Source organism: Ochotona princeps, chromosome 6 (assembly GCF_030435755.1).
Source record: "Ochotona princeps isolate mOchPri1 chromosome 6, mOchPri1.hap1, whole genome shotgun sequence".
NCBI lineage: Eukaryota > Metazoa > Chordata > Mammalia > Lagomorpha > Ochotonidae > Ochotona > Ochotona princeps.
In genome coordinates this window covers 31,503,357-31,527,858 of record NC_080837.1, presented here as the reverse complement: position 1 = coordinate 31,527,858, position 24,502 = coordinate 31,503,357, and the positions used below count along the sequence as shown (strand labels likewise).

Genomic DNA, 24,502 nt, shown 5'->3' with positions numbered 1-24,502 from the left:
AGACAGGATGAACTATGCTGAGCTGGGTCAGAGCAACCACTGGCATGAGCAAAATCCAGGGCTGGGAACAGGCCTGGTTCAGGAGCTAAGGAGATGCCCCAGCTTGGTTGCAGTTCCCACTGGTGAACACAACAGCTAGAATGGGGGTGCTGGTCTAGGCTGGACGTGGCTGCAGTGTCCCTTGGCATGGATGTGGACTGGGTCTGGGGTGCACCAGACTGAGCTAGACTCTATCACTCACTGATATTCATGAGAATCAAGGTGGGTACTGGACAAACTGGGCTAGGTTCTGGCTCCCACTAAACTACACAAGAGTTATGTCTGGGCATGGACCAGGTGTGGCTGGTCTGTAAGACCCAATAGTAAGAACCAGATTGAGTATGAGCCACTTGGGCAAGGCTACTGTTCCTTCTAGGATGGGAGTGGACTAAGTCAGCCAGGGTATGACTAAGTCAGTCATATCCACCAGTATGTGTGAGTTCTGCCAATGGGAGAAGACCCAATGAGGAGCTTGGGGGAACTCCTTTGTCATGGTGCAGTCCCTGCAGTGGAGCACAAGAACCAAAGCAAGGAGCACCCTAGGGCAGACCAGGTTATAGTACCTGCCAGCACATGTATGGCTCAGGTCTGGGGGTGGGCCAGGCTGGGCCAGTTCATAACAACCAGTGTCAGATCTGAGAATCAGGATGGGGTGCAGGACAGGTTGGGTCTGGCTGCATCACCAGCCAGTTCACATTAGGGCTGGGACTGGGAGCTGACTGCGCTGGGTTGGGTGACAACACTTGCCAGCATAAGCTGGAATGGGGGGCAGACTGGGCCATGCCAGGCTACAGCACCCGCCAGAAAATGCTGAGGTGAGACAGGCCACACCAGACTGGACTGCAGCACCAATCAACACATGCAAGATGAGAAGAGGTATGCAAGTCCAGTAAGGGAGTAGTAGGGATTCCCTGCTGGGCCACAGCTCCTGCTGATGAGCGTGAGAGCTGGAACTGGGGCAGACCAGGTTGAGCGGGGCTACAACACCTGTTGAATGTGAACTGGGTTAGGGGGAGAGTCAGGTTGGGCTAGCTCATTGCATCCACTGGTACAGGCATGGCTGGAATAAGGGCAGGCGTGTTGGGCTTTGCCACAGCAGCAGCTGGCAAGTGCTGGAACTGGAGGCAAATCCTGTTGAGCTAGACTGCAGAAGCTGGAGTGTGAAAGATCCAGGGCAGGGAATGGGTCTATTGTGGAGACTGTGGGCACCTCTCTGGGCTGCAACCCCATGAGAACATGAGAACATGAGTAAATATGAGAACCAGGACTTGGGGGCGGGCCTGGCTGGACAGGTGGTAGCATCTATTGGCACGAGTGTGGGCTAGAGAGTGGAGAGTTTCGGTCGAGTTAGGCTTCAATGCCCAATGACGTGTACAAGAACTAAATGGAATGTGGGACAGACTGGAGCAGTTCGCTGCACATGCTGGCAGGCACAGGAACCAGAGCTGGTGACTGGTCCAGTGAGAGTTACTGGGGGGTCACTCTGACTGGGCTTCACCTCCCCCCTGGTGTACATGAGGGCCTAGTGGTTTGTGGGCAGGGCTGGGCTGGGCTGGGCCAAAGCACCCATTGATTTGCAGAGGAAGGAAGGCAGAACAAACTGATTAACCACCCCAGTGAAACTTGACAGCAAACTTCTGGGTGAATGGGGAATCTGAGGTGAACTGTCAGCCAACTGACCTTGGAAGGATTTCCTCATACTCGGACCATCAATAGCATCTCAGAACTATCTAGACCACTTGAGCAGAACCCTCAGAACATACTCCACAGTGAGACCTTGGGATGATATCAGGTACTGGGAAGACTGGGTGTGGTCTCTCCCATTGTACCCTCCCCTCCCCTCCCCTCCCCCAGATACAGGAAGAAGAAAAAGAAAATGTGTAAACAATGGTCTTGCCCACTTTCCTCAAATCCTCAATCCTTCCCACCGTGATCACCTGTGTAAACATTATCAAAAGTAAAATTTTTTTAAAAAAAGCTTAATCTTCATAGTTATGAATTATGTCCTGCAGGAAAGTTTTATTAAGAAAGATTTACCTATTATTTATTTGAAAGGCAGAGTTAAAGAGAAAGTAAACGAGAGATACAGAGAGAGCTATCTCTCATTAACAGATATCCATTTAAATTCCACACTACCTTCAAACTATATGCAACATAGGATGCAGGCACAAAAACAAAGAGCTTTGCTTAGCATGCAATAAACCTACAAAACAACAGTCTGTGTTGTTTCCAATAGTAACGTTTACTTACGTGGTAATTGTGGTGTTTTACTATCGTGTGAGCGGTAGTCTTCATGAGGGACAGACTTGTCATCCTAATTGCAAAAGAGTTTTTTATATGGTTAATACATTATAAAACAAGATCCATGATGTTGAAAAGAGCTGAAGAAAGGCTTGAAGAAGTTGGAGGGCTGAGTGATTTATGGAACTCACCATTTTCACATGCATGGGTCTATCAAATAAAAATTGCCCATTGAACATAGCTGTTGGTTCAGTCAAGGAAAACCAGTTTAGATAACTATAAAATTATATTTGAACACAAGCTAGAACACAAGCTTTTTATCTTAGAGCCTTACTATCACTAATATTTTAATTAACATCATTAATACTAATTTGTACTAGTTTCTTCCATAAACCTAGACAAAATTATAATCTTCTTTTAATTTAACCACTGAATCAGCATTGACAAGCCTTCATTTAAAGCCACTGCATTGGCTGATATACAGTGGATTATACAACTGTTCAAACCATGTATACATACAATTAGATGTGGCAGAGAAATAATGTAGAAGAGAGAGTTCTTACCAGCCCTATAAAATTCAGCTAATTCAAGTTTTAAGAGTGACTTTAGTATTTGGATACAGTAAAGGTTTTACATACTGGAGACCAAAGTCTAAAATACATAAGCCAGGCAACTTAAATTCCATGAACTTCTTTCTCCAACATCATTGAATAATGCTAAAATGTAAATCAGGATACAAATTGCTTGAACTGCTTCAATTGCTTGCTCAAAAGTGACAGTGCCCATTCCTCTGCTCTTGCCATCTTTGTCTTCTTTAATATCTGCCCGCTTTACAGTTCCAGCTATGCTGAACACTTCCTTTAGCTTCTTCCAACCAACTTTGAAGTCAAGCTTAACATAAAATTACATAAAGTTACACACCTAATATAGCCCTCTGCACGTGGAAATATAATCTTTTCTAAACTCTCAAAAACTATAAAAACTATAATTTTGCCTAATAACATGTCAACAATAATCAAATAGAAGATAGACTGTTTGAAATGAGTTAAGCTACATCTATGTTCATTGACCCTTATCCTTATTTAAATTCTCCAACTCATCTCTCAAGTGACCAGTCCTGTATAAACATTTCAAACTTGTACATCTATTTTTACTAAGAGAAACTCAGATTTTACAAAAGTATTGTTGAGTTCACTGACTTTCAAAAGCTAAGAAAAAAATGACAAACCAACTACAGCATGCAAGTTCACAAACATCAAAACTACAAGAACAAAATCCATTTACTAATAATTACAAAAGCCCACACAATTAAATAATTTCAAGAACTGTTTAAACATTTATAAATCCATAGCTCTCTGCTAAAGAGTCATTAAGTAGCTGTAAGACTTCTTCACATAAAGACTTAAGTTGAATTTGAGCTTACAATAATTTCACAAAATGTTCTTTTATAAACCTATAACCCAATCAACCAATTAAATAATCTAATAATAAATTAAGTATCTAAATGACAAATTTTAGACTAAAGCTTACACTTACATTAGCAACAAAAATTGTGGAACCAAGTCTACCAGCCTGCAAATTACTGATAACCTCAGGAGGAATGTTTGGATTATTGAGAATGGAAGGTGGCAAATTCATCAACCCCGATCCTATGTCAGAGACATGTCCTCCTGGAAAGGATCCTGCTGTTCGTTGCAGTGCCCTACGAGCATTTTCTCCGTCAGGGTCCTATAACACATATCGAATGTTAAATGCCACTAAACACAGCAGTAAATCTACAAAATTAAAAATAACAACTTCAAAGTCTCCAATAGCTATCCCATCTGGCTCATATTATTGACCCTCCTGAAGAGTGAGCATTTTTTCTCATCCAGAGAATTGAGTCCCATAAAAACCTGTGGATAGGACAAACAAAAGATTTCAGTCTCCAGGGCTGTCAGTTAAATACCTACTTCCAATCACTAAAGTCACTTAAGAACTTGAAATTAGTTTAACTTCATGAACAAGTATAGTACATACACATAAATACACCTAGATTCAAAAAGAAGTAAGGTACTTGCTGTGACACTTCTCTGCCTAAAATGCAGTAAAGGAAAATTCTCACCACTGGATGCCCACAAGAATGGCAAATTCAGACTAATTCAATGTTTCTCAACAATGACATAGAATACTATAAACCCAGAATTATTGGGATAGATTGGGGGTTTATTGTAATCTGTAAATTTTACTCCTGGACGACGTACAATTATCTGCCTTCTTATCTTCCTCAACAGTGATTATGATCTGAAAAAGGGGCAGGAGACAGGGAACAGAAGGCTAAGTGTCCACGTGAAGAATGATACTAAACATTGTGGCATTTTGTTAAATTCATTGGTTTTAAAGAAATTCATTGGTTTTAAAGCTTTAAATGAAAGAAGAGAATAAAGAAAGTTCCAACACACTGTTCACACTTCTTCCTAGGCGGAAAACAAAAACCAAAACAAAGAATCAAGCATGTTGGTAGCCTATCATCTGCTATGCCATACAGCCATGCTAAAGGTAACACCAACTCTATTGGCCTCAGTCTAGGAATACCAACAAAAACAAAGATGGGTGACTTCTTACTGTCTCTAGCACAACTGTGAGAATTAAAGGGAAAAGGGCGAACGCCAAGACTGAAAACATTCTGGCTTCCACACATTTCTTCAACGAAACAAAAAGGATGACAAAGTAAAGAAATAAGTTTTATCAAACAATGCTATAAAACATTCAAGTCAATGAACAGTAAATGGTTCAGATCTGAGGATTTAAAAACTTGAGCCAAAATCCAATATTTATCATCACTGCTTACATACCAAAGAAAGAAGATAACTAACACAAGACGGAAGATGCCTCTTGAATTAAGATAAATTGTTTGTGCCCAATATTAATAAATCAGACTGCTATATCTTAATATCTTTTCTATATATGATGAATAAGCACAAATATACAATAGCTATGATACACAAAACAAGTAACTTCTTAAATAACATGGTTTTCATTCTTCTTTTTGCTGCTAGCTTGCAGTCACTTACTGCTGTTACTAGAGAGGCCCATAATCCATTTCTAACTGGTACTAATCCCCATTTAATTGAATGAAAATGTAATTTTAAAGTCTATCAGGGAACATAGGAAATATGCTTTCTTTAGAGTTCTATTCTAGTTCTGAACATTCATTTCAGCTAGCATCAGATAAATATTCCCAGAGAAGAGATTGTCTTTAGTGATATTAATCCAAAAAAATGTAATTGGTTAAATCCCTCATCATTTAGTAAGGCCAAACATGACCATTTCTTACTCTTTAAAGTTAAAAATGGGGCCTGGCACAGCAGCCTAGTGGATAAAATCCTTGACTTGCATATGCCGGGTTCCCATATGGGCGCTGGTTTGTGCCCCTCTGGCCCCGCTTCCCATCCAGTTCCCTGCTTGTCGCCTGGGAAAGCAGTCAAGGACGACCCAAAGCCTTGGGACCCTGCACCCGCATGGAGACCTGGGGGAGGCTCCTGGCTCCAGACTGGCGCAGCTCGAGCCTTTGTGGTCATTTGGTGATAGAACTAGCGGATGGAGAATCTTTCTATCTGTCTCTCCTTCTCTCTTTAAATCTGACTTCCCAATTCAAAATTTTTGAAAAAAAAAATTTTTTTTTAAGATTTATTTATTTTTATTGGAAATAAATATATATAGAGGAGGACAGAGAGGAAGATCTTTCATCTGATGATTCACTCCCCAAGTGGCCGCAACGGCTGGAGCTGAACCAATCTGAAGCCAGGATCCCGAAGCTTCTTCCAGGTGTTCCATGCGGGTGCAGGGTCCCAAAGCTTTGGGTTGTCCTCTACTGCTTTCCCAGGCCACAGGCAGGGAGCTGGATGGGAAGCGGGGCCACCAGGATTAGAACCGGCACCTGTATGAGATCCTGGCATGTTCAAGGTGAGAACTTTAAACACTATGCTACTGCACCGGGCCCAAACAAATCTTAAAAGGGAAAAAAAAAGGTTAAAAATGGAGGCATCCTCTATCAATCTGGACTATATAACTCTATTTTTGGGTCTCAAAAATACTGTCATGATTTAAGATGTGCTAACATTTAACAGAACACAGTGTGATAGCCTTGCCCTTCAGCATCTAATAAACTTTTCTTTCAAATTAAAAATAAGACAATGAGAAGCTATAAAACTTTCTCTTGAAGAGAAATAGAAACAATAAATGGCAAAATTATCATGCTTAAACTAAGTATTTTAGAGAATTATGATTTTAAGAAAATTATTTAGGATATCAACATACATATGAAGCACTTGTCCTGGCTTATGCATAAAAGCCACCAAATAAATGGCTAGTACAAACCAGGAAAGTCTAATCTTTCTCCACCAATTCTTCACATCCCTTAAAATTAAAAAAAAAAAATCAAATAACACCCAGGATCAAGTCGAATTAGAGGAATTTAGAAGCCAACTCCAATAAAAAGAGGATACAAGTATATGACTCCTAATCTCAAGCTATTACCTAATGACTACTGGATAGGCAGAAGAATCATAATTATTATTACAACTACCATTTACTACATAATTATAATATTTTGAGCACTGTGCTAAGTAGACTTCAAATAAAATTTAAAAAATAAAAGGCTATTAAATGGTTTAAGTAGATTTATTCCTTGAGTTCTTAAGACACTATCTGGTGGGTTATAGTATTATCTTCCTTTGAGTAATAAAATAAAAAAACCCAAGCAGGTTAAGTCATTTTTGTTAGGTCACACAGTTTCTCTGATGCCAGAGCCTCAGTTCCATATATCTAACTTATTTAATCTTGATTTAAAAACCCTAACAAGTAAACCTTATCAGCAGAATATAAAATATTTACTGAGGTTTAGAGAAATTAACTAACATTCCAAGTCACACAGCTAGAAAGTAATGCAGTCAGACTCATTCTCATTCTTTTAGTATTAAATGTCAAGGCTGACTGACATTACTACTCTATAACCAACGACTACCATCAATGTTAGCAAATAATCTTCAAGTTCCCAAAGTTATACTAACAACACAAATTTTCATAAGGATATGAACACAACTGGTGTGCAATCAAACTAAGGTTAACAATATAAATAAAGGAATCCTTAAGAATAATTGCTAATGATCAAAAAAAGCAGTTATAATTGATCAGCTATAACCTTGAAGACCAATGGGTTTTCAAAAACTTCACCAAAGGGAACAAAATAGTGTTCAGCAGATAAAATGCATGCATACCACAGGGGAAAATGGGGATTCAACTCCTGGCTCCAGTGCCTGATATCAGCCTCCTTCTAATGCAGATCCTGGGAGGCAGTGGTGAGGACTCAACTGGGTTACTGCCACCCAGGATGGAGGCCTGGGTTAGGGTCTGGCCTTGGCCCTTACTCAGCTGAGCTGCAGGCAAGGGACACATTTAGCGAGTGACAAATGGACAGGAGGTTTCTTTCTCCCCTGCCTTCTTTCTATCTGTCTCCATTTCAGATAAACACATACAATTATTTCAGAGTACATGCAAAATTAGTATTATTAAAAAAAAACCCACAGAATTCAAAAGCACTATGCACCAAAATAAACTTATTTTTAATTTTCCCACAAACTCTTTGAAGTTCCTGCCTATCTTGTGATCAGTCTTTTGTCAACCAATTTTCACTGCTACAATTCCACATGAAGAGAATATTTACAATTTGTTTTCAAGTATCAGTTGCAGATTTCATTAATACTAATCATTTTGTCTCAAATTTTAATCTGGTACTTTTTACAGGCTAATTTCATTTAAATGAGTGTTTTATTCAAACCCATATGGTATTTGCATAAAGAAACCTTTCACCATCAACTACAGGGAGTCTCTGCTATATTTCTCAAATTAACACAATCTAAAATGTAAACATCTCTATAACAAATAGAGCCAGCAACTGATGCTTGCCATCTTTAAATTCCTGCATACCATTTTTTTTAAAAAACATGCAACTGTTTTTCCAATTTAAAATAAATCAGACAATGATAACTACTTAACAGCAAATAGAACATTATATGCAAGTAAAACCTAGGATCAATATGCAATGCTTTAACAAACATCTATTCAAAGTAAGTTGTAGTCAAACAAATAAATTTGCAAAATGAAAATCCAAATTATGTCCTAATGGTCAAATGTTTAAGTTCCAAATATAAGGAATCTTACCTCTTTAATATTCAGAGGCCTTCCACTAAGATCATATTTGTTCATTGTTTCTAGTGCTTTCTTTACAAACTCTTCATCTTTGAATTCAACCACACTTAATGAAAGAAAAATGTACAGAGAACATTTATGTACTAATTATTTTAGAATCAGAGGTTTAATTTTACTTAAGAAAGTTTAAAAAAATTTTCTTACCCACAACCCTACATCCAAGTAGATTTGTCAATATATGCAAAAGAAAAGAAGCTTTAATCAGTAGATGAAGTTAATGTATACTCTAACATTTGTCATTAAAAGTAATCAGGTATTTGACCAAAATATTTCTGTAAATTCTTAAGTCCATTGTTTTAAGATAGTAGAATCTAGAATATAACAGCTTGGAGCACATTTAGACGACTTTTCATTAAGTTACAACTAATGTACAAATTCACCCAACAGTAATTCAAGGAAATAACTGAAAAGATCTTTACATAGACACAAATAAATTCAGAAGATGTATTGTGTACCATATATTTTGACTCTTAAAAATCAAAATAACAAACATTAATTTTATTTTAAATAAAGTTTCCCATCAGATTAAAACTGGCTGCACACAACTGAACAGCATCTAGTTCCAAACATGTTTTTAAAAAAACCAAAAGTATGCCAAAAAATTGTAGAATCATTTCATTATTATTATTATTATTAAATAATAATCATTTAAGTCCTTGTGATTACTGTTCAAAGCGCCATTTTAATGAGATAACAAATTTTGTAATTTCTCATGTACCCAACTGGTTTTTGCTCATTTAATAAAACACTGTTCAGAGTTCTCCATTGTGTTCTTCAGTATGCTGCACTCACATTGCTAAAAATTAAAGAAAAATCTACTATCAATCAATTCTTTTTACGCCAATTTAATCATCAATGTCACTCATACCATTTAGACAGAACACTGCCTCTTATACAGTCCTGCAGGAACCAATTACACTTTTCAGTAAAAGTTTAAAAAATGCATTGCAAATCAACACCTTAAAGCTATAGGCCTTCTTAAAACTCTTAGGGAATGTTATCTATTCAATAACTATTTAATAAATATCCTTGAAAACATCAAAAAACAACCAAAAATCATACATTAATATCTTATTGGCTAAGAAGAAGCATTACCTTAGAGCGTTAGAAACATGAATGCCCTCTATGAATATTTACAAACCCATCCCTTCCAGGCAGCTAGTTTGGTTTGTACAAAGTGTCAGACTTGCTGGTATGAAACCTCAAATCTTGCAAAATAAATTAAAACAAAAAAATGAAACTTAAATTTCCAAAAACTGGTACAAGTATTATACAAAAAGTAAACTGCTGAGGAACTTTTACACCTCAAGCAGATTATTGCCCACAGCACTTACCCTTGATTTTCCTTCCGCATCCTTAAAGAGCTCCACGTATGTAACCTCACCAACTACATAAGACATACAAAAGGAAGATACCAAGAAACAATACATTTAAACACCAGTATCTTGCTTTACTGCACACCTGTGCACAACTCTACAGAAAAGCACCTATTATTCACCAACGATCAAAACCAAACCAACATACCTCCTGTCAAAGGCTCTGTAAATTTAATTTTCAGAAGTGTACATCATCCACATTCTCTAAGAAAGCTAACAACCATATTAACCCAATTCATACTACAGATCATATTTTGGCCAGCATGATATTGTTGGTGAACAAATACACATATACATACAAATGGTCCCTTAGCCTATCATATTAAAAAAACATCAACATTAACACTTTTCAAGTAACTTTGGTCAGCCTACACGCAACAGCTGTTTTAAGGTGACTTTCTACCTGAATGTCTTCAATCATGTTTGCCATCAATAAACAAAATTTACAAGTCATGCTTCACAGCAAGCCACACACTTTCTAATAAATTCAATGAGTAAAACCAATCAAATAGTTGTCACCTTACAACAGATACACCAATGCAATTTGGTTTTAGTTCTTCAAAGAGATCAGCCTCAAAGCCAAGGACATAGTGTGCAGGACTGTTGAAACTCAATTTTTCAAGAGATAACAAACTAACTTTTACAAGATCAAGTGTTAAGATTATTTTTCCCCAAAGCCAACCATATATATAAGATGAAGGCTTTAAGATTATTCTGAAAGCAAAACTGCAACAGCAGTAACACAATTTTCATATAGAACTGCAAAGACAGCTTCATGGCAGTAATGACAATGCAAGCAAAATGAATTCCACAGCCAGAGTCCAGACTCTACCAGATAAGAACAAAACAGCTTTTGGATAAAAAAATAATCAACCTTATTATTCATACTTTTAACACACTACATGTATTGCTTAACTAACGCAATAGTCCTTTTAGAATCAATAAAAGCTTCAACTAGACAAGCAATCACTTTAGCAAAATTCTTGGTGACATGCATATGGCTAGCTCACTACTATCCTACTAAAATGGCAAAAAGAAAAGTGCTTCATTTATCCATGCTACTTTGTAATGAAATTGTGTCAAACAAAAAAAGAGCAAAACGTTAGTTCATACACATGTCAAGAAATAGAAATTGGGTTTTTTAGTCTGTGTGGCTAAAAGGAACAAAACTTATGCTTGGTCCTCTCCCCTTTCTATATGAAGATTATCCAACAGTAGGTTATGTCAAAGATACTTACCTTTTTCTCTCATTAAATCTTTAATCGCTTGCCATTTCATGTCATACGGTATGTTGCTAATGAAAACTCTGTTACGATTTGGACCCTTCTTTTCCCCAGTGCTGGAATTCTTGTCTTTTGAATAAGGATGAAATCTATTGGCCTTCTTATTGCCTGTAGATTTTTCTTTTAAGTCAGACTTATCTTCTTTCACTGACTCATCATTCTCCCTACGAATTTAAAAAGAAACATGACAAAAAAGGTTTAGCTGTGCTTTCAAGAACATTAATCTCTATTCAATAATTCATACCTATCACTTCATTTCACAAAATCCCCAGTAAGCTATTCAGCAAAGCAGCTGGAGAGTCAGCCTGAGAGCTCTAAAATGGCCCAATGCTATTTAAAACCATTTCTTCGGACATGTGAGCAAACTGCTCAATAACTTTTCTTCATTTTTCCCCATGTTAAGTGTAAATAGCTGAAAATGCAAACAGCATCCCAGGATCACCACACTACTTAACAAATGTCATTAGATCCAAACTGAGGTCCCAAAAAGGCAGTGACTTTGTTTCTACAGTATTCAAAATTGCTTCCTTGACCACACAACATTCTGGGCTTTATTCAAAACCCTAAACATGAATAATACCCTGAAAATGGCCATCTCTTTATGGCTAATGTTTTTTTCTTAGGACTTACTCCCATATTTCTTAAAAACATTATTAACACATAAAATACATATAGCTATGTCATTGATTTACATTTATATACCAGGGGTCTTCAAAAAGTTCACAGAACTGTTCTGTAAGTTCCACTGTCTATAAACATTTGGAAATGCACTGATACAAATACACTCAAAATTCTCACTTCTTTTCCCAATTTTGATCAAAATGGAAATTTTGAAAAGGCATACTAATATTTCCATGCTGAATATTTTCTCGTTTAACCAGTAAACTGGGGCAAAGTAATTCACAGAAACAAGTTATTTTTGTTAGTTAATATTGCCTACAATACAAGGATGAATTTGGAAGACAGAAGAGTAATTAAATGCAACACAAGCCAGAATTTTACAAATGTGCTTTTGAATGAAACCTTAATGGGAGAAAAATTTATTTATAAGTCTATGATCCAACTATATGATACTATGTATTAACCAAATGATGTAAGTATAAAGAAGATACATCTATGTGCTTAAGGTAAATGATATTGATAAAAATTGAATTTCTGTTTAAAGACCTGATTTACTCTTCAGGAGGAATCTTTTTACAGAAATAGCAATAAAATGAAGGAAAAGGCATTTTGATGAAACTTGCTCTGCTATCTTTCCAACCCTTAAAAGTACTGTTCGTAGGGTCAAACTCCCTCACTAACTATCCAACTCTAGAAAGCATCTGCCTGTCTGAACACAGTGGCATTTCTGAAAACAGCAGCAAGCTTTCAAGCACAGAGGCCTTCCCTGTGGTTTCTAGGTGCAGCAGATATAACAAACCCTACTTTTTCACCTCCCAAAGAATCCGTTTACACAACAATCTGAAGGTGAATTCAATGAATGTCTGTAAAGCAAGGCTCTGTTCAGCTGAGCAGATATCTTTACGACCTCTAGACAAATGCTCTTTTCCCTGCCTTTTTTCTGGATGAATCCAACTGTGAAACTAAAGTTCTGAAATGTTGGCACTGTTTTCTTATTCTTGACATACGCAGTTACATGGATCTTAAATATTTGCTTACAAAAATCTGATAAATCCATTAAAAACCAGTAATATATCTTCTTTAAAACATTTATTCAAAAAGTTGACCAGAAATAGTAATTTATTCGAGTCTTTTTCAGTTAAGAGCACCTTTAAATTATTGTTAAAATTGCTCACTTACAATGCATAACATTATCTATATAAAGCAAATCACTCTACTGGCTAGAAGGATGATCTGATTATTAAAAAAAACTAAGCCATAATGACAATTCCTGAATTTTCTGCCATAAATACAGCCTGCAACAGAAAGTAAAAATATATGTAAAAATATTGGGACTATATCCAGAATTTCACGCACTAATTCCCAGACTAATCATTTTGGTAACCCCTCTCTTTCACGTTCTCAAAATAAAGATTCTATAGTAGGAACATAATTTTTTATAACACAAATTTCCTTTAAAAAATCAATTTTCAACATCAAATCAAGAATGCACATAGTATGAGGTCAGAAATTAATCCCAGTCCCAGAAGGAAGTTAAAAGTGACAAACGTCTGCATGAAGATTGCAAACAACCCAATTCCAGGAAAAATTAAAAAAACAATTAGTAACAGAGACCCAGATGGAGTTTGAGGCTCCTGTCTTCAGAATGGCCCTGTCCCACTGAGGCAGGCATTTGGCATGTAAATCAACAGATGAAGATCTCTGATTTTTGAAACTCAGCCTTTCAAGTAATAATTTTAAAAGAAAAGGACAAAAGAACAAAATAAGTCCCAAAATAGTAAAAGGAAGTAAAGAACAAAGATCTTAGTGTAAATAAAATACACTAAAAGATCAACAGAATTAAATTGATTTTTAATAGGATTAAAAAATTGACAAATACCCATATTAAGGTAGACACTAAGAAAAGAGAACAGACTCAAAATCCGAATGAAAGAAATTAAAAATATACTACAGAAATATAAGGGATCATTAAGTGACTCCTATCAACAACTATATGCTAATAGACTGAATAACTTAGAAGAAATGGGTAAACCCCTAGAAACACACTAATTCATAAAGAAATAGAAAATCTTAACTAACATAAAGCAGATTAAACTAGGTAGTTAAAAATTTCCTAACAAACAAAAGGCCAGAACATGAAAACTACTGATGAATTATACAAATATTTATGAATACCAATCCTTTTCCAATCCTTCCAAAACACTGAACAGGAATGAATTCTTCGAGATCATTTTGTGAGGCCATTATTAATCTGGTACAAAATTAAAATAACATTAGTAAAAGAAAACAGAATTACAGGCCAACAATGATGATGAGCCCATATGCAAAAATACTCACCGAAATCCTACTGAACCAAATTCAACAGCACATCAAAAGAATCAAATACCATCAGCAAGTGTAATTTATTCCAAAAATGCAAGGATGGATTAACAGAAACAAACCTACAAATGTGATATACCACATCCAGAGAATGGAGACTAAAAAAATCAAGCAAGTATCTCAGAATTCTAAAAAAAAAAAAAAACCAATTCTGATAAAATCCAACATTTCATGATTTAAAACTCTCAACAAATTAAACATAGAAGAAAACATCTTAATGTAATAAGGGTCACACAGCTAAAATCACAGAAAACAGTAAAAAGTTGAAACTGTTTCCTCTAAGAACAAAAGAAAGACAAAGATGCCTACTCACACCAATTTAAGTCCTAGAGAATTGTCAAGAAACAAAAGGCAGAAGTAAAATTGTTTACAGATGATGTGATCTTATATAGAAAAAACATTAATGACAAAATACTATCAGAACTAACAAAAACTCAGCAAAACCACAGGCCATAAAAATCAACATATAGAGACATTTGCTATAGTATAGTGGGTTAAGCAGCCCCCTCTGATGCAAGTATCTCTCACATGGGCGCCACTTCTAGTCTCAACTGCTCTACTTCTGATCCAGCTCTCTGCCAACATGCCTAGGAAAGCAGTGGAAGGTGGTCCAAGTTTTTGGGCCCTTGCACCCCTGCGGGAGAACCAGACCAAACTTTTGCATCCTGGCCTAGCTAGCCAAATACTAGGTATTGTGGTCATTTGAGGAGTGAATCAATAGATGGAAATTTCTCTATCTCCTTCTTTATAATTGACTTTCAAGTAAATAATTTTTAAAATCAAAACACAAAAATGAGTTGTATGTCTATACAGTAAACTACTAAAAAAAGGCCATAATCTCATAATCCCATTTACAGTAACACCAAAAAGAATTAACTAGATCATTAAATTTAACTAAGGAGGAGTGCACTGAACACTATCGAGCATTAATGAGTTAATGAGTAGCTGTCACTGTAGTGTAGTGGGCCAAGTCACCTCTGGAATCCCATATGGGTGTCAGGCTGTCCTTGCTGCTCCACTTTTGATCCAGCCCCCTGCTGATGTGGCTGGAAAAGCAGGAGGGAAGCCCAAGTGCTTGAGTCCCCACACCCATGCACAAGCACCAGATGAAGTTCATGGCACCTGACCTCAGCCTAGCCCAGCCCCTTGTCATTGCAGCCATTTGGTGAGTGACATAAACAAATAATTTGTTTTAATTAAGGAGAAGTTTAAGATGACATTATATCCATAGTTCAGAAGCATCAATATTATCAAAATTACACCAAATAGCTAAAACAATCTTGAACAAAGATGGGGGCATCACATATTTTTCCAAAGGGGCAATCATAATAGAAATGAAATTCAAAACCACAATACCATTTTATGTATGTTAGCATTGCTATTATCAGAAAGTCAGAAGATAACAAGTATTGCCAAGGACATAGAAAAAAAAATCTTACAAACTACTGGTAGAAATACCTGCATACATTGCAATAGCCATTACAGAAAAAAGAACGAAGGTTCCTCAAAAAATTAAAAGCTGGGCAGGTATTTGGTGTAGTGATTATGGTACTGCTTGGGACACCACCCTCATTCCACATCAGGTGTGCCCAGGTTCAAGTCCTGGCTCTACTTCCATCTTCAGTTTCCTTGAATGAACCAGGGCCCAAGGAAGCAACAGTTAATGGCTCACTTAATTGGGGTACCTGTCACACATGTGAGAGCCAAGATGGGCTGCTGGTTCCTGGCTTCAGCATGGCCTGGGACTGGCATGTGCAGGAATTTGGGGTGTGAAGCAATGTATGGGAGTGCTTGCTTGCTCTCCCTCCCTTTCTCTACCTCTCAAGATCTTTTTTAAAGATTTATCTATTATTTTCATTGGAAAGTCAGATATACAAAGAGGAGGAGAGACACAGAGGAAGATCTTCTGTCCGATGGTTCACTCCCCAAGTGACCACAACGGCTGGAGCTGAGCCAATCTGAAGCCAGGAGCCCGGAGCCTCTTCCAGGTCTCCCACACCGGTGCAGGGTCCCAAGGCTTTGGGCCGTCCTTGACTGCTTTCCCAGGCCACAAGCAGGGATCTGGATGGGAAGTGCGGCCGCCGGGATTAGAACCGGCGCCCATATGGGATCCTGGCCCGTTCAAGGCGAGGGGACCTTAACTGTTACGCTATCGCACTGGGCCCTGTCTCTCAAGATTTTAAAATTAAATACAGAAATATCATAGGATCCAGCTATCCCATTTCTAGATACATACTCAAAGGAAGTAAAATCACTGTATCAAGCAGTTATCTTCACTCTCATTTCCTGCAGTATTCATAATAACCGAAATACGGAAAAAACACAAATGTTACTTTGATGATGTATGGACGGATTAAAAAAAAACTGATCTCATAAACTTAACAAACACAATGAACTATGTACTAAAAAAAAAAAAAATCAAGAAAATCTTGCCATTTGCCACAATCTGGATGAACCTGAAAGACACTATGCTAAGTGCCATAAGCCACAGAAGGCCAAATACCGTCAGATATGTACTTACACACTCCTATAAGCAGGAAGCAGAATGACTGCCAGAGGGTGAGAGGTGGGGAAAGTGGTTCAGAAATATCAACCAAAGGGTACAAACCTTCAGTTTTTAAGTGAATTAAGATCCTGGAGACTCACTGTAGGCTACAGTAGCTATAGTTACAGTAAATGTCTATACATGGCCCTTGGCAGAGCTGGCATACCACTTTGGCATAAAGGAAAAGGCTGGGATCTAGAGAAACACAGCCTTAATTTCTTGTCTAAAGATGTGAACACTGCAACCAAATTCTCTGTTGACAAGTTTCATGGTCAAAAACGTTCAGTTGTAAATTGCTTCAGCAAATATTTACTTCCAGGCCTTGAAGATCTGCAGCCGAGGAGGACACAGTAAGCCTCTACTCTCAGGAAATGTGGTTAAACTCAGCTAGTCATCTCAGCCTAGATAACAAGCTCTGCTCACTTGGTGATGGAAATCTTAACACACTGCATTTGGCACTTATTAGCAATAACGAATTCTGGCAATTAAAAAAACGCTGTATCAACCCAAAGTTTATGTGTGGGAGTTGTCTATATTACTATTGCCTCATAAAAACCACAAAGGTCTGGACCCCTGATCATCCACTGTTTGTAACCCATGGTGGACCAACATAAGTTGTCATGGAATAGACAGAACAGAAGGTCCCTGAGGGCAAACTGGTCTCTCTTCAACTTTGTGAGAAAGAGGTAGTGAGAGAAATGGATTATAAGCAATGTAGAAAGAATCTGCATGTTTTAGTAGTATTTGTTACTACTTTCCTCATGTTACATTTTTCACTTTCTAAATTAGATAAGGAATTTTTTTTCTCACATCTCCCTTTTTTCCAGTATCCTTCATGAGATTTCAAAAAGGATTAGAGACATTTAGATCCAATAAAGGTTTAAGTAGCAGCTTCTAAAAATAAATAAATCTTTTTAAAAGAGTGGGTGGTATCACATCACAGCACATTAAGCCTTCATCCGCAACATCAGCATCCCATATGGGCAATGGTTCAAGTCTCAGCTGTTCTACTTCTGATCCAGCTCCCTGCTAATGTGCCTGGGGAAGCAGTGGACACTGGCCCAAGTCCTTGGCCCCCTGCACCATATGGAAGGTCCGGAAACACTCCAGGAGCCTGGCTTCCAATCAGCTGAGCTCCAGCCACTGCAGCCATTTGGGGAGTGAGCCAGCAAATGGAAGACCTCTCTCTGTAACTCTGCATTTCAAATAAAAATAAGTACATTTTTAATACAATACTTCATCTATACAAACTCTACTATGCTATTCTTACCCAAATGTAGTAACACTTCTCTCTGGAATTTAAGGCTGCACTTTTTGTTGACACATTGGTGGTGTGGGGGGTACACTTACACCTAGATATAAACAAATAGCACATTCCAGTCCTCATTCAGCATCCTCAGGGGATCCTGATTGATTCTAGGCCCCACATTCCACTCCCATGATAGAAAAGTCTGAGCATGATCAAGTCCCTGGTGTTACACGGCACAGTAGTTGAACATAACTCCTGCACATTCTCCTTTACTTTAAAGCAACTCCAGATTTCTTACACTACACACATTCTTTCTACACTATGTTGTAATTGCTTCACTAGAAAGTCAGTATTTGTGCAGTATACATTTTTTTTTTCTATTCCAGGATGGTTCAAGCCACAGGTGTGGAATCTGCCACTAGGAGACCAGAGGGTCAACTGTAATTCTACATTTGGGATTTCACCGTGTTTGCAATTCCTATTTTTAATGCCAAATGACTTAAAGCCAATATGTAGCCAAAAACGTTTCACTTACTTTCTGGTTTCTCCATTACTGATGTACCACTTCCCATCCAGGAACAAACTCCTCTGAATTCTAGTCTCTGACCTCCCGTCACTACTCTGCTGCTCAAAATCACGCCCATGTCATCTGCTATCACCCCTGCAAGGGACTGACTGCTTCAGGCCTTTCCATTCCCTCCCACGCACTCTCACATCACAGGAGTCTGAGAAAGACTTGTTTCCTAGTTTAGTGTGACACAGACTCACTGCTCTCTACTCTGAACGTAACTGAGAGAGGCAAAGAGTGTTTTCACTGAATTATTAGCAAACTTTCACCTTCAGGCTCCAAGAGGGAGGCACGTGAAAATAAATACCTGGCCTCATATACCCGCTCCCACAGGACAGGAACAAAGAAGAATATAACATTTCCTCACAACCAGAAATGATTGTGGATTTCAGCCAAATCCTTTGCAGGCATTATTGATAGCCACAATCTTAAAATGTTTAAAAAGCTTATTTTACATTATACTTAAATGAAGACCATCACTCCCTGGGTTTTTAAAAAATAGCCCAGCACAGTTCACAAACATCACCTGGTGGGTGGGAAAGCAATCGCACATTAACCCCCTTTTAAAGTAGCCAGGGAAAATTCAGGGGAACACAATGGATTCATGTTAAAGGCGTATTATTATTAAACTTCTTCTCGGGTGTTAGCACTTCAGAAGAATATTGGTTTCAGAAAGTGATAACAGAACGCTGCAACTGTAAAGCTCTGAATCGGGCCGAGGAGACGGATGTCCCTTTCAAATACCAGCTCAAAGTACGATGATGTCATCCCTGGATACTCCCTAGTGATGAACACGAACTACTCGTCTTTAAAAAGGGGATCGTTTTCCTGCACACGGGTGGCAGTCACTAAGCTTTGCTCAAAGGTGTCCCCAGCTTAAGTCAGGGAACAAGGGGTGTCCCGTGGTCGGCCCGGAGCGCCGGGCCCCTGCTCCCCTCCACCGGCTCCGGCGGGCGGGGAAGGCCTGGGAGCGTCCCGGCTGCACCTGCTCCTCGCACCGCCGACGGCCCGCACACCGACCGGGGGGCTCAGGGGCCGGGATCCTCCGTCCGAGGCCCGCTGCCCGCCTCCCCGCCCCTCTCCGCGCCCGGTTCCCGTAGGAAAAGACAATACATTTTAACGCCATTGGAGCTGCTGCCGTGCTGCGACGCCTGCTTCTCCGGCTCCGGGGGGTGCGGTTCTCGCCGCGGCTCGCCCGGCGGCTCCGCGGGCTGCTGGGGTAGGCTGTCGTCGCCCACGGCCCCGGCCACCTCGGCCTTGTCGGCATCCGCCATCCCGCCGCCGCTGCCTCCGCCTCGGCCGCCTGCGCTGAGGGGCTCCGAGCACGACAATGGCGGCGGCCGGCGAAGCGGTAACGGATCCCGATTTGAAAAGGCCCGAGCGCTCAGTTCCCCGGATCTCGCGAGAACCGGTCGAGGCCGGGCGACTGGGAGCTGGTGCGCGCCGGGTGCGGCGGGTGGGAGTGCGGCGGGGGAGGGGAGCGGAGGGGACGAGGCGGGGACATGGATGTCCGGGATGGGCCCGGGGACGGGGCCGGGGACGGGGCCAGGGACGAGGACAGGGATGGGACAGGGATGGGGACGGGGCTGGGGCCGGGGTAGGGACGGGGACGGGGCCAGGGCTAGGGATGGGGATGGGGACCCTGGGCCCCACAGCTGGCCGGGACCGGACGCGAGCAGTCTCGAAGCACCCGGGGGTGCCAGCTTCGGACCACCAGTGTGGGGCTCTTCGCCTGCGAAGCACGGTTGAACAACTCTGGAGCCTAGAAACCCAGAGGATGCAACTCGTTCCGGATAGGGAAAGTTTGTTAGAGAACCATGCACTTGAATCTCTAAAGAGCCGTGCATATCTTCAGAGTCCTGCTTAGAGATCCTTTGAAGGATGCAGATAGAGCACTTGGGCCATTTCAATGCCTAAGCACCCCGTGGGCATTCAATAAACTGTAATTGATGACTGCAACTCACCAAATTGAATGACTTTGAATTTCTTTGAGGAATGGTTGCTCTTGAAAGTGAAAATTTCTTTGGAAGTCAGCTATAAATTTAGAAAAATAAGATTAAAGATTTAAGAAAAATTTTTTTTCAGCGCAACAATCAGTCGGGGGAATCTCTAGTGTTCATGAGACAGCTCCCAGGATGCCTAACAGTAGGCATATTGGTTTGGAGTCATGTGTTTATTATACTGCCTTTGCAAATTATATGGGAAGCAGGTATAGGCCCTCAAACAAATTTCATTAGCATATGGAGTTTTTAAATCGTCTTAAAATTCTTCCCGTTTAAGTATGAAAAAGAAACACTTTCAACGTAACCATCTCCTTGAGCAATAAAATAATATTTCACATTGGGATGACATTTTGGGCTGAAAAATTCAAAATCTTTCCAGGATGTCTCTTTTCATGAAGGTGGTGAGGATGCAGTTTACCTGCTATGCATAATAGAATGCACACAATACCGAGAAAGCCGTGACTAGCAACTAACGGAAAATAGCACATACTAGCCTCAATTTCCTCCCTGTTCTCTGGAATTTCCATGCGGGGATTCCTGACCCCCACCAAAACAAGCAAAAAAAAAAAAAGGATTAATTTTAAAAAATCCTAAGACATTTCATCTTGTGCCTGAGAAGTGAATCTACTTTTTTTACAAGCCCACGGGCAGATTATACTCATGATGAGGGATGCGTGGGAATTCCACCTGTGTTGTTTCAGGAACACAGTGAACACTGTGATAGTCGCTGCCCAGATGTTTGCTCCTCAGTACTCCTGAGGCCTAGAGTCTGCAGAAGCAGAAATAGCATTTGATGTTGACACAGAAAATCTGCAGGAGCATCCTAATCCTGCTGCCCTCTATCTGTAACCCTAAGCAAGTCACTTCATCCGTCTACGCCACAAAGAGAATTACAGCAGCTACCTTACAGGACTGAGGTGAGGATTGAAAGAGAACAGTGTATGGAGGGCAAAGTACTGTGCAAATACAAAACAGTCCAAAACACTGCGTCAGGAGGCTCAAGCAGGTTGTTAGTGAAAGAGAAGTCAGGTGGCTTTCCGAGGGTGCTACTGTATAAATACTTCCATATATTCCTCATTCTATGTTACCCTTTTGACTGTAACAGAATTTAGCAATGAAAGCTTAATTCCACGGTCCTTAGTACAGTATCTTCTTGCCAAAAAAAAAACTTTAAAAAGTACTATTTTTAAAAGACATTATTATTTCAAAGGCAAAATTACAGTGAGAAGAGAAGGTGAGAGAGAGACACCTTCCACCCCCAAAGGTTGCTGACAGCTGGAGCTGGCCTGGTCAGAAGGCAGGAGGAGGGAGCTTTTTCTGGGTCTTGTAAGTGGGTCCAGAGGCCCAAGGACTTAGACCCTCCTCCACTGCCTTCCTAGGCCATAATCAGGGGCAGGATCAGAAGAAGAGCTGCCTGTGCTTGAACTGGTGCCTCAAGCAGAAGCTGAGCCTACTATGCCATGGCACTGACCCCTAAAAGGCCCAATGCCTTGGGACCCTGCACCCGCGTGGGAGACCCGGAGGAGGTTCCTGGTTCCCGGCTTCGGATTGGCGCAGCACCGGCCGTTGCGGCTCACTTGGGGAGTGAGTCATCGGACGGGAGATCTTCCTCTCTGTCTCTCCTCTCTGTATATCTGACTTTGTAATAAAATAAATAAAAATCTAAAAAAAAAAAAAGAGTAGAAGGCACATGCAGAATACAAAATTTTTGTACAGTCTTGTTGAGAGAATACATTCATTAAAAAGCACCGAGTACTATAGCTGAGATAAAAGCAAAATCTAATTAAAAATTGTTGACAAACACAAGAGAATGGTCCACATGTTATAGTGTATCAAAGTATTCCATTAAAATATTTACCTTCATTACTGAGCTTTTGGGTACTGCCTTCAAATTTTATGCCTATGACAAATGCCTCACTCATTGTATTCTGGTTTTGATTTGATAAATACATCATCAAGAGCTTTTAATTCCTACAGGAGATCAGCAAGAGCTTCATAGGAGAGCTGGGTCTTAGGATAGGGAGAGAGTTGGGGCAGCTTCTGAAGACAAGAGCATGATCACCCCTTACACTGAACGCTCTGCGGATTGATCCTTGGTCTCTCCTGTGTCACACTATTAATACAGTGCTGAGCATAGATAAATCTGCAAGAGGTAACAGTGGCTATTAACAACATATTGATGAATTCCATCTCTATGGTTTCCTTTCTTCCTCATTACTGGTTTTCTTTTAATTCATTTATGTGCATTAAAAAAAAACCCTCTTTAGTAATGCTCAAGTTTACTCATTACAAAGGTGTGGTCCTTTCTGGCTGCACACATTACTGCTACAACTTCATGTAACAACTTAATTTATCTTATAAATTGATGTATGTGTATGTAAACGCAGATAAGATAGAAACCATTGTACGTATCTAAAAGTTTAAATCAAAAATTCCAAGATATTTACAATTTTGTGCGTATCATTTAGGAGTTGTGGTCTCCTGCTAATAACGGCAACTGAGAGTCATAGCATCTTAAGTAAGAGCCATGTTATTATCCTCCCAAGTTAAAGAAACGTAGGGGGAGATAGCAGAGATAGTATAGTAGCTACACAGTCATGATGGACCCAGATGCCCACAGCATGAATATCAACATCCCAGTGTGAGCCTTCCATCACCAAAGTTTACCCATGACCCAAGATGGTTATTGAGGAACTGGATATTATGTCTACAATAGAGGTCACTACAGATCCAGAAAGAAAAGCTTCTATCCAGAACTCATATACAGTACTTCTACAAACTTGGTCACACGTCAAACTCAGCTGTAGATGAAACTGACAAATAATTTGGGGACCAGGATCACTGTTCAGGATCCTGTCATCAAGGAGGATTGTGGAATGGCCCCTGAGTGAATCATCAGCTTTTCTATTTGTCTTGCCCTCCCTCGCAGTGACCATCGGGATCGCTCCGAAAACCTCTCACAGCAAACAGACAATCATACAAACTAAAAAAAAAAAACTAAAATAAATAGACAAACAACAGAAAGTAGAGCTTGAAATCTGACAGGAAAGAGCTGGCGTGGATTGGCTCATGCCTTGCTGGGTGGGACACAAAGATTAGTCACTCCTCACCATGGTGTTGAGGATTTTCCTGCACACCCTCCCCCCAAAAAAATGTTCTGCACCTTAAATGTCGACAAATATCTTGTTAGAGTTACAAGCCAGTGTAGATTATCCTAAAATCTGCCAAGATCAGCAAAATTATACTTCAGCACAACAAATGGCTAAATACTAAAATGAAATAGACACGAGACAGCTGAATGGTACCTTATAGCCATTTTAAGGTATATAGCAGCCGGTCCGGTCCTGTATATAAACTAAAATTGAGATGTCAATGAGCTAATCATAGCTTGTGGTTAGGACTTGCTTTTTTTGTTTTTTTTTTAACATACTGGTTACTCAAAACCATGTCAATTCCATAATGTTGCAAATTGCTGTTGATGTTATATTGGGACTCTTAATTGACTGTGATGATATTCTACCAGCTCTGACTTCGGACCAGAAATGGTCTCCCCAAGAAACTGTTCAACCCATCTGGACAATAAGTAGCTGGACTCTATGCTTGGTATATGTTTGCAAGGAAAGAATCTTGATTGAATTTGAACTGTAATACTGCATCAAGGTGGAGGAATCCACCAGGGGGGAGGGGAGGGGTAGGGGTGAGGGGATTACCAGAGCCTATGAAACTGTCACATAATGCAAAATATTAATAAAAATCTAAAAAAAAAAAAGGCAGGGGTTGACATGGTGGCATAACAGGTTAAGCTGCTGCCTACAACGCCAGCATCCGCTATGGATGTCAGTGCATGACCTGGTTGCTCCACTTCCAATCCATCCCCTTGATAATGCACCTGGGAAAGCAGAAGAATATGGCACAAATCTCTTTGCCTCTGTACTCATGTTGGAGACCT

General features: G+C 39.6%; 2 protein-coding genes across 3 annotated transcripts in view; one reads left to right on the top strand and one right to left on the bottom strand.

The window, feature by feature from the left end:
* Positions 1-19,976, bottom strand: part of MYEF2 (myelin expression factor 2) — a 38,485-nt gene extending 18,509 nt beyond the window's left edge. Inside the window, exons 1-9 of one of the 2 annotated variants that reach the window (XM_012929299.2) lie at positions 19,664-19,976; positions 11,144-11,352; positions 9,864-9,916; positions 8,674-8,681; positions 8,482-8,575; positions 3,817-4,008; positions 3,018-3,171; positions 2,472-2,521; positions 2,290-2,353 (exon numbers count right to left, since the gene is read on the bottom strand). In XM_012929299.2, the coding sequence (XP_012784753.1) occupies positions 2,290-2,353; positions 2,472-2,521; positions 3,018-3,171; positions 3,817-4,008; positions 8,482-8,575; positions 8,674-8,681; positions 9,864-9,916; positions 11,144-11,352; positions 19,664-19,824 (985 nt within the window). In that variant the 5' untranslated portion in view covers positions 19,825-19,976. The remainder of the gene's footprint in view (positions 1-2,289; positions 2,354-2,471; positions 2,522-3,017; positions 3,172-3,816; positions 4,009-8,481; positions 8,576-8,673; positions 8,682-9,863; positions 9,917-11,143; positions 11,353-19,663) is intronic. The other variant, XM_004578097.3, reaches the window with a different exon arrangement.
* Positions 19,977-21,426: 1,450 nt separating this feature from the next.
* The window catches only part of CTXN2 (cortexin 2), a 37,438-nt gene continuing 34,362 nt past the window's right edge, over positions 21,427-24,502 (top strand). Inside the window, exon 1 of the mRNA XM_058665892.1 lies at positions 21,427-21,470. The gene's annotated coding sequence lies outside the window, so the exon portion shown is untranslated. The remainder of the gene's footprint in view (positions 21,471-24,502) is intronic.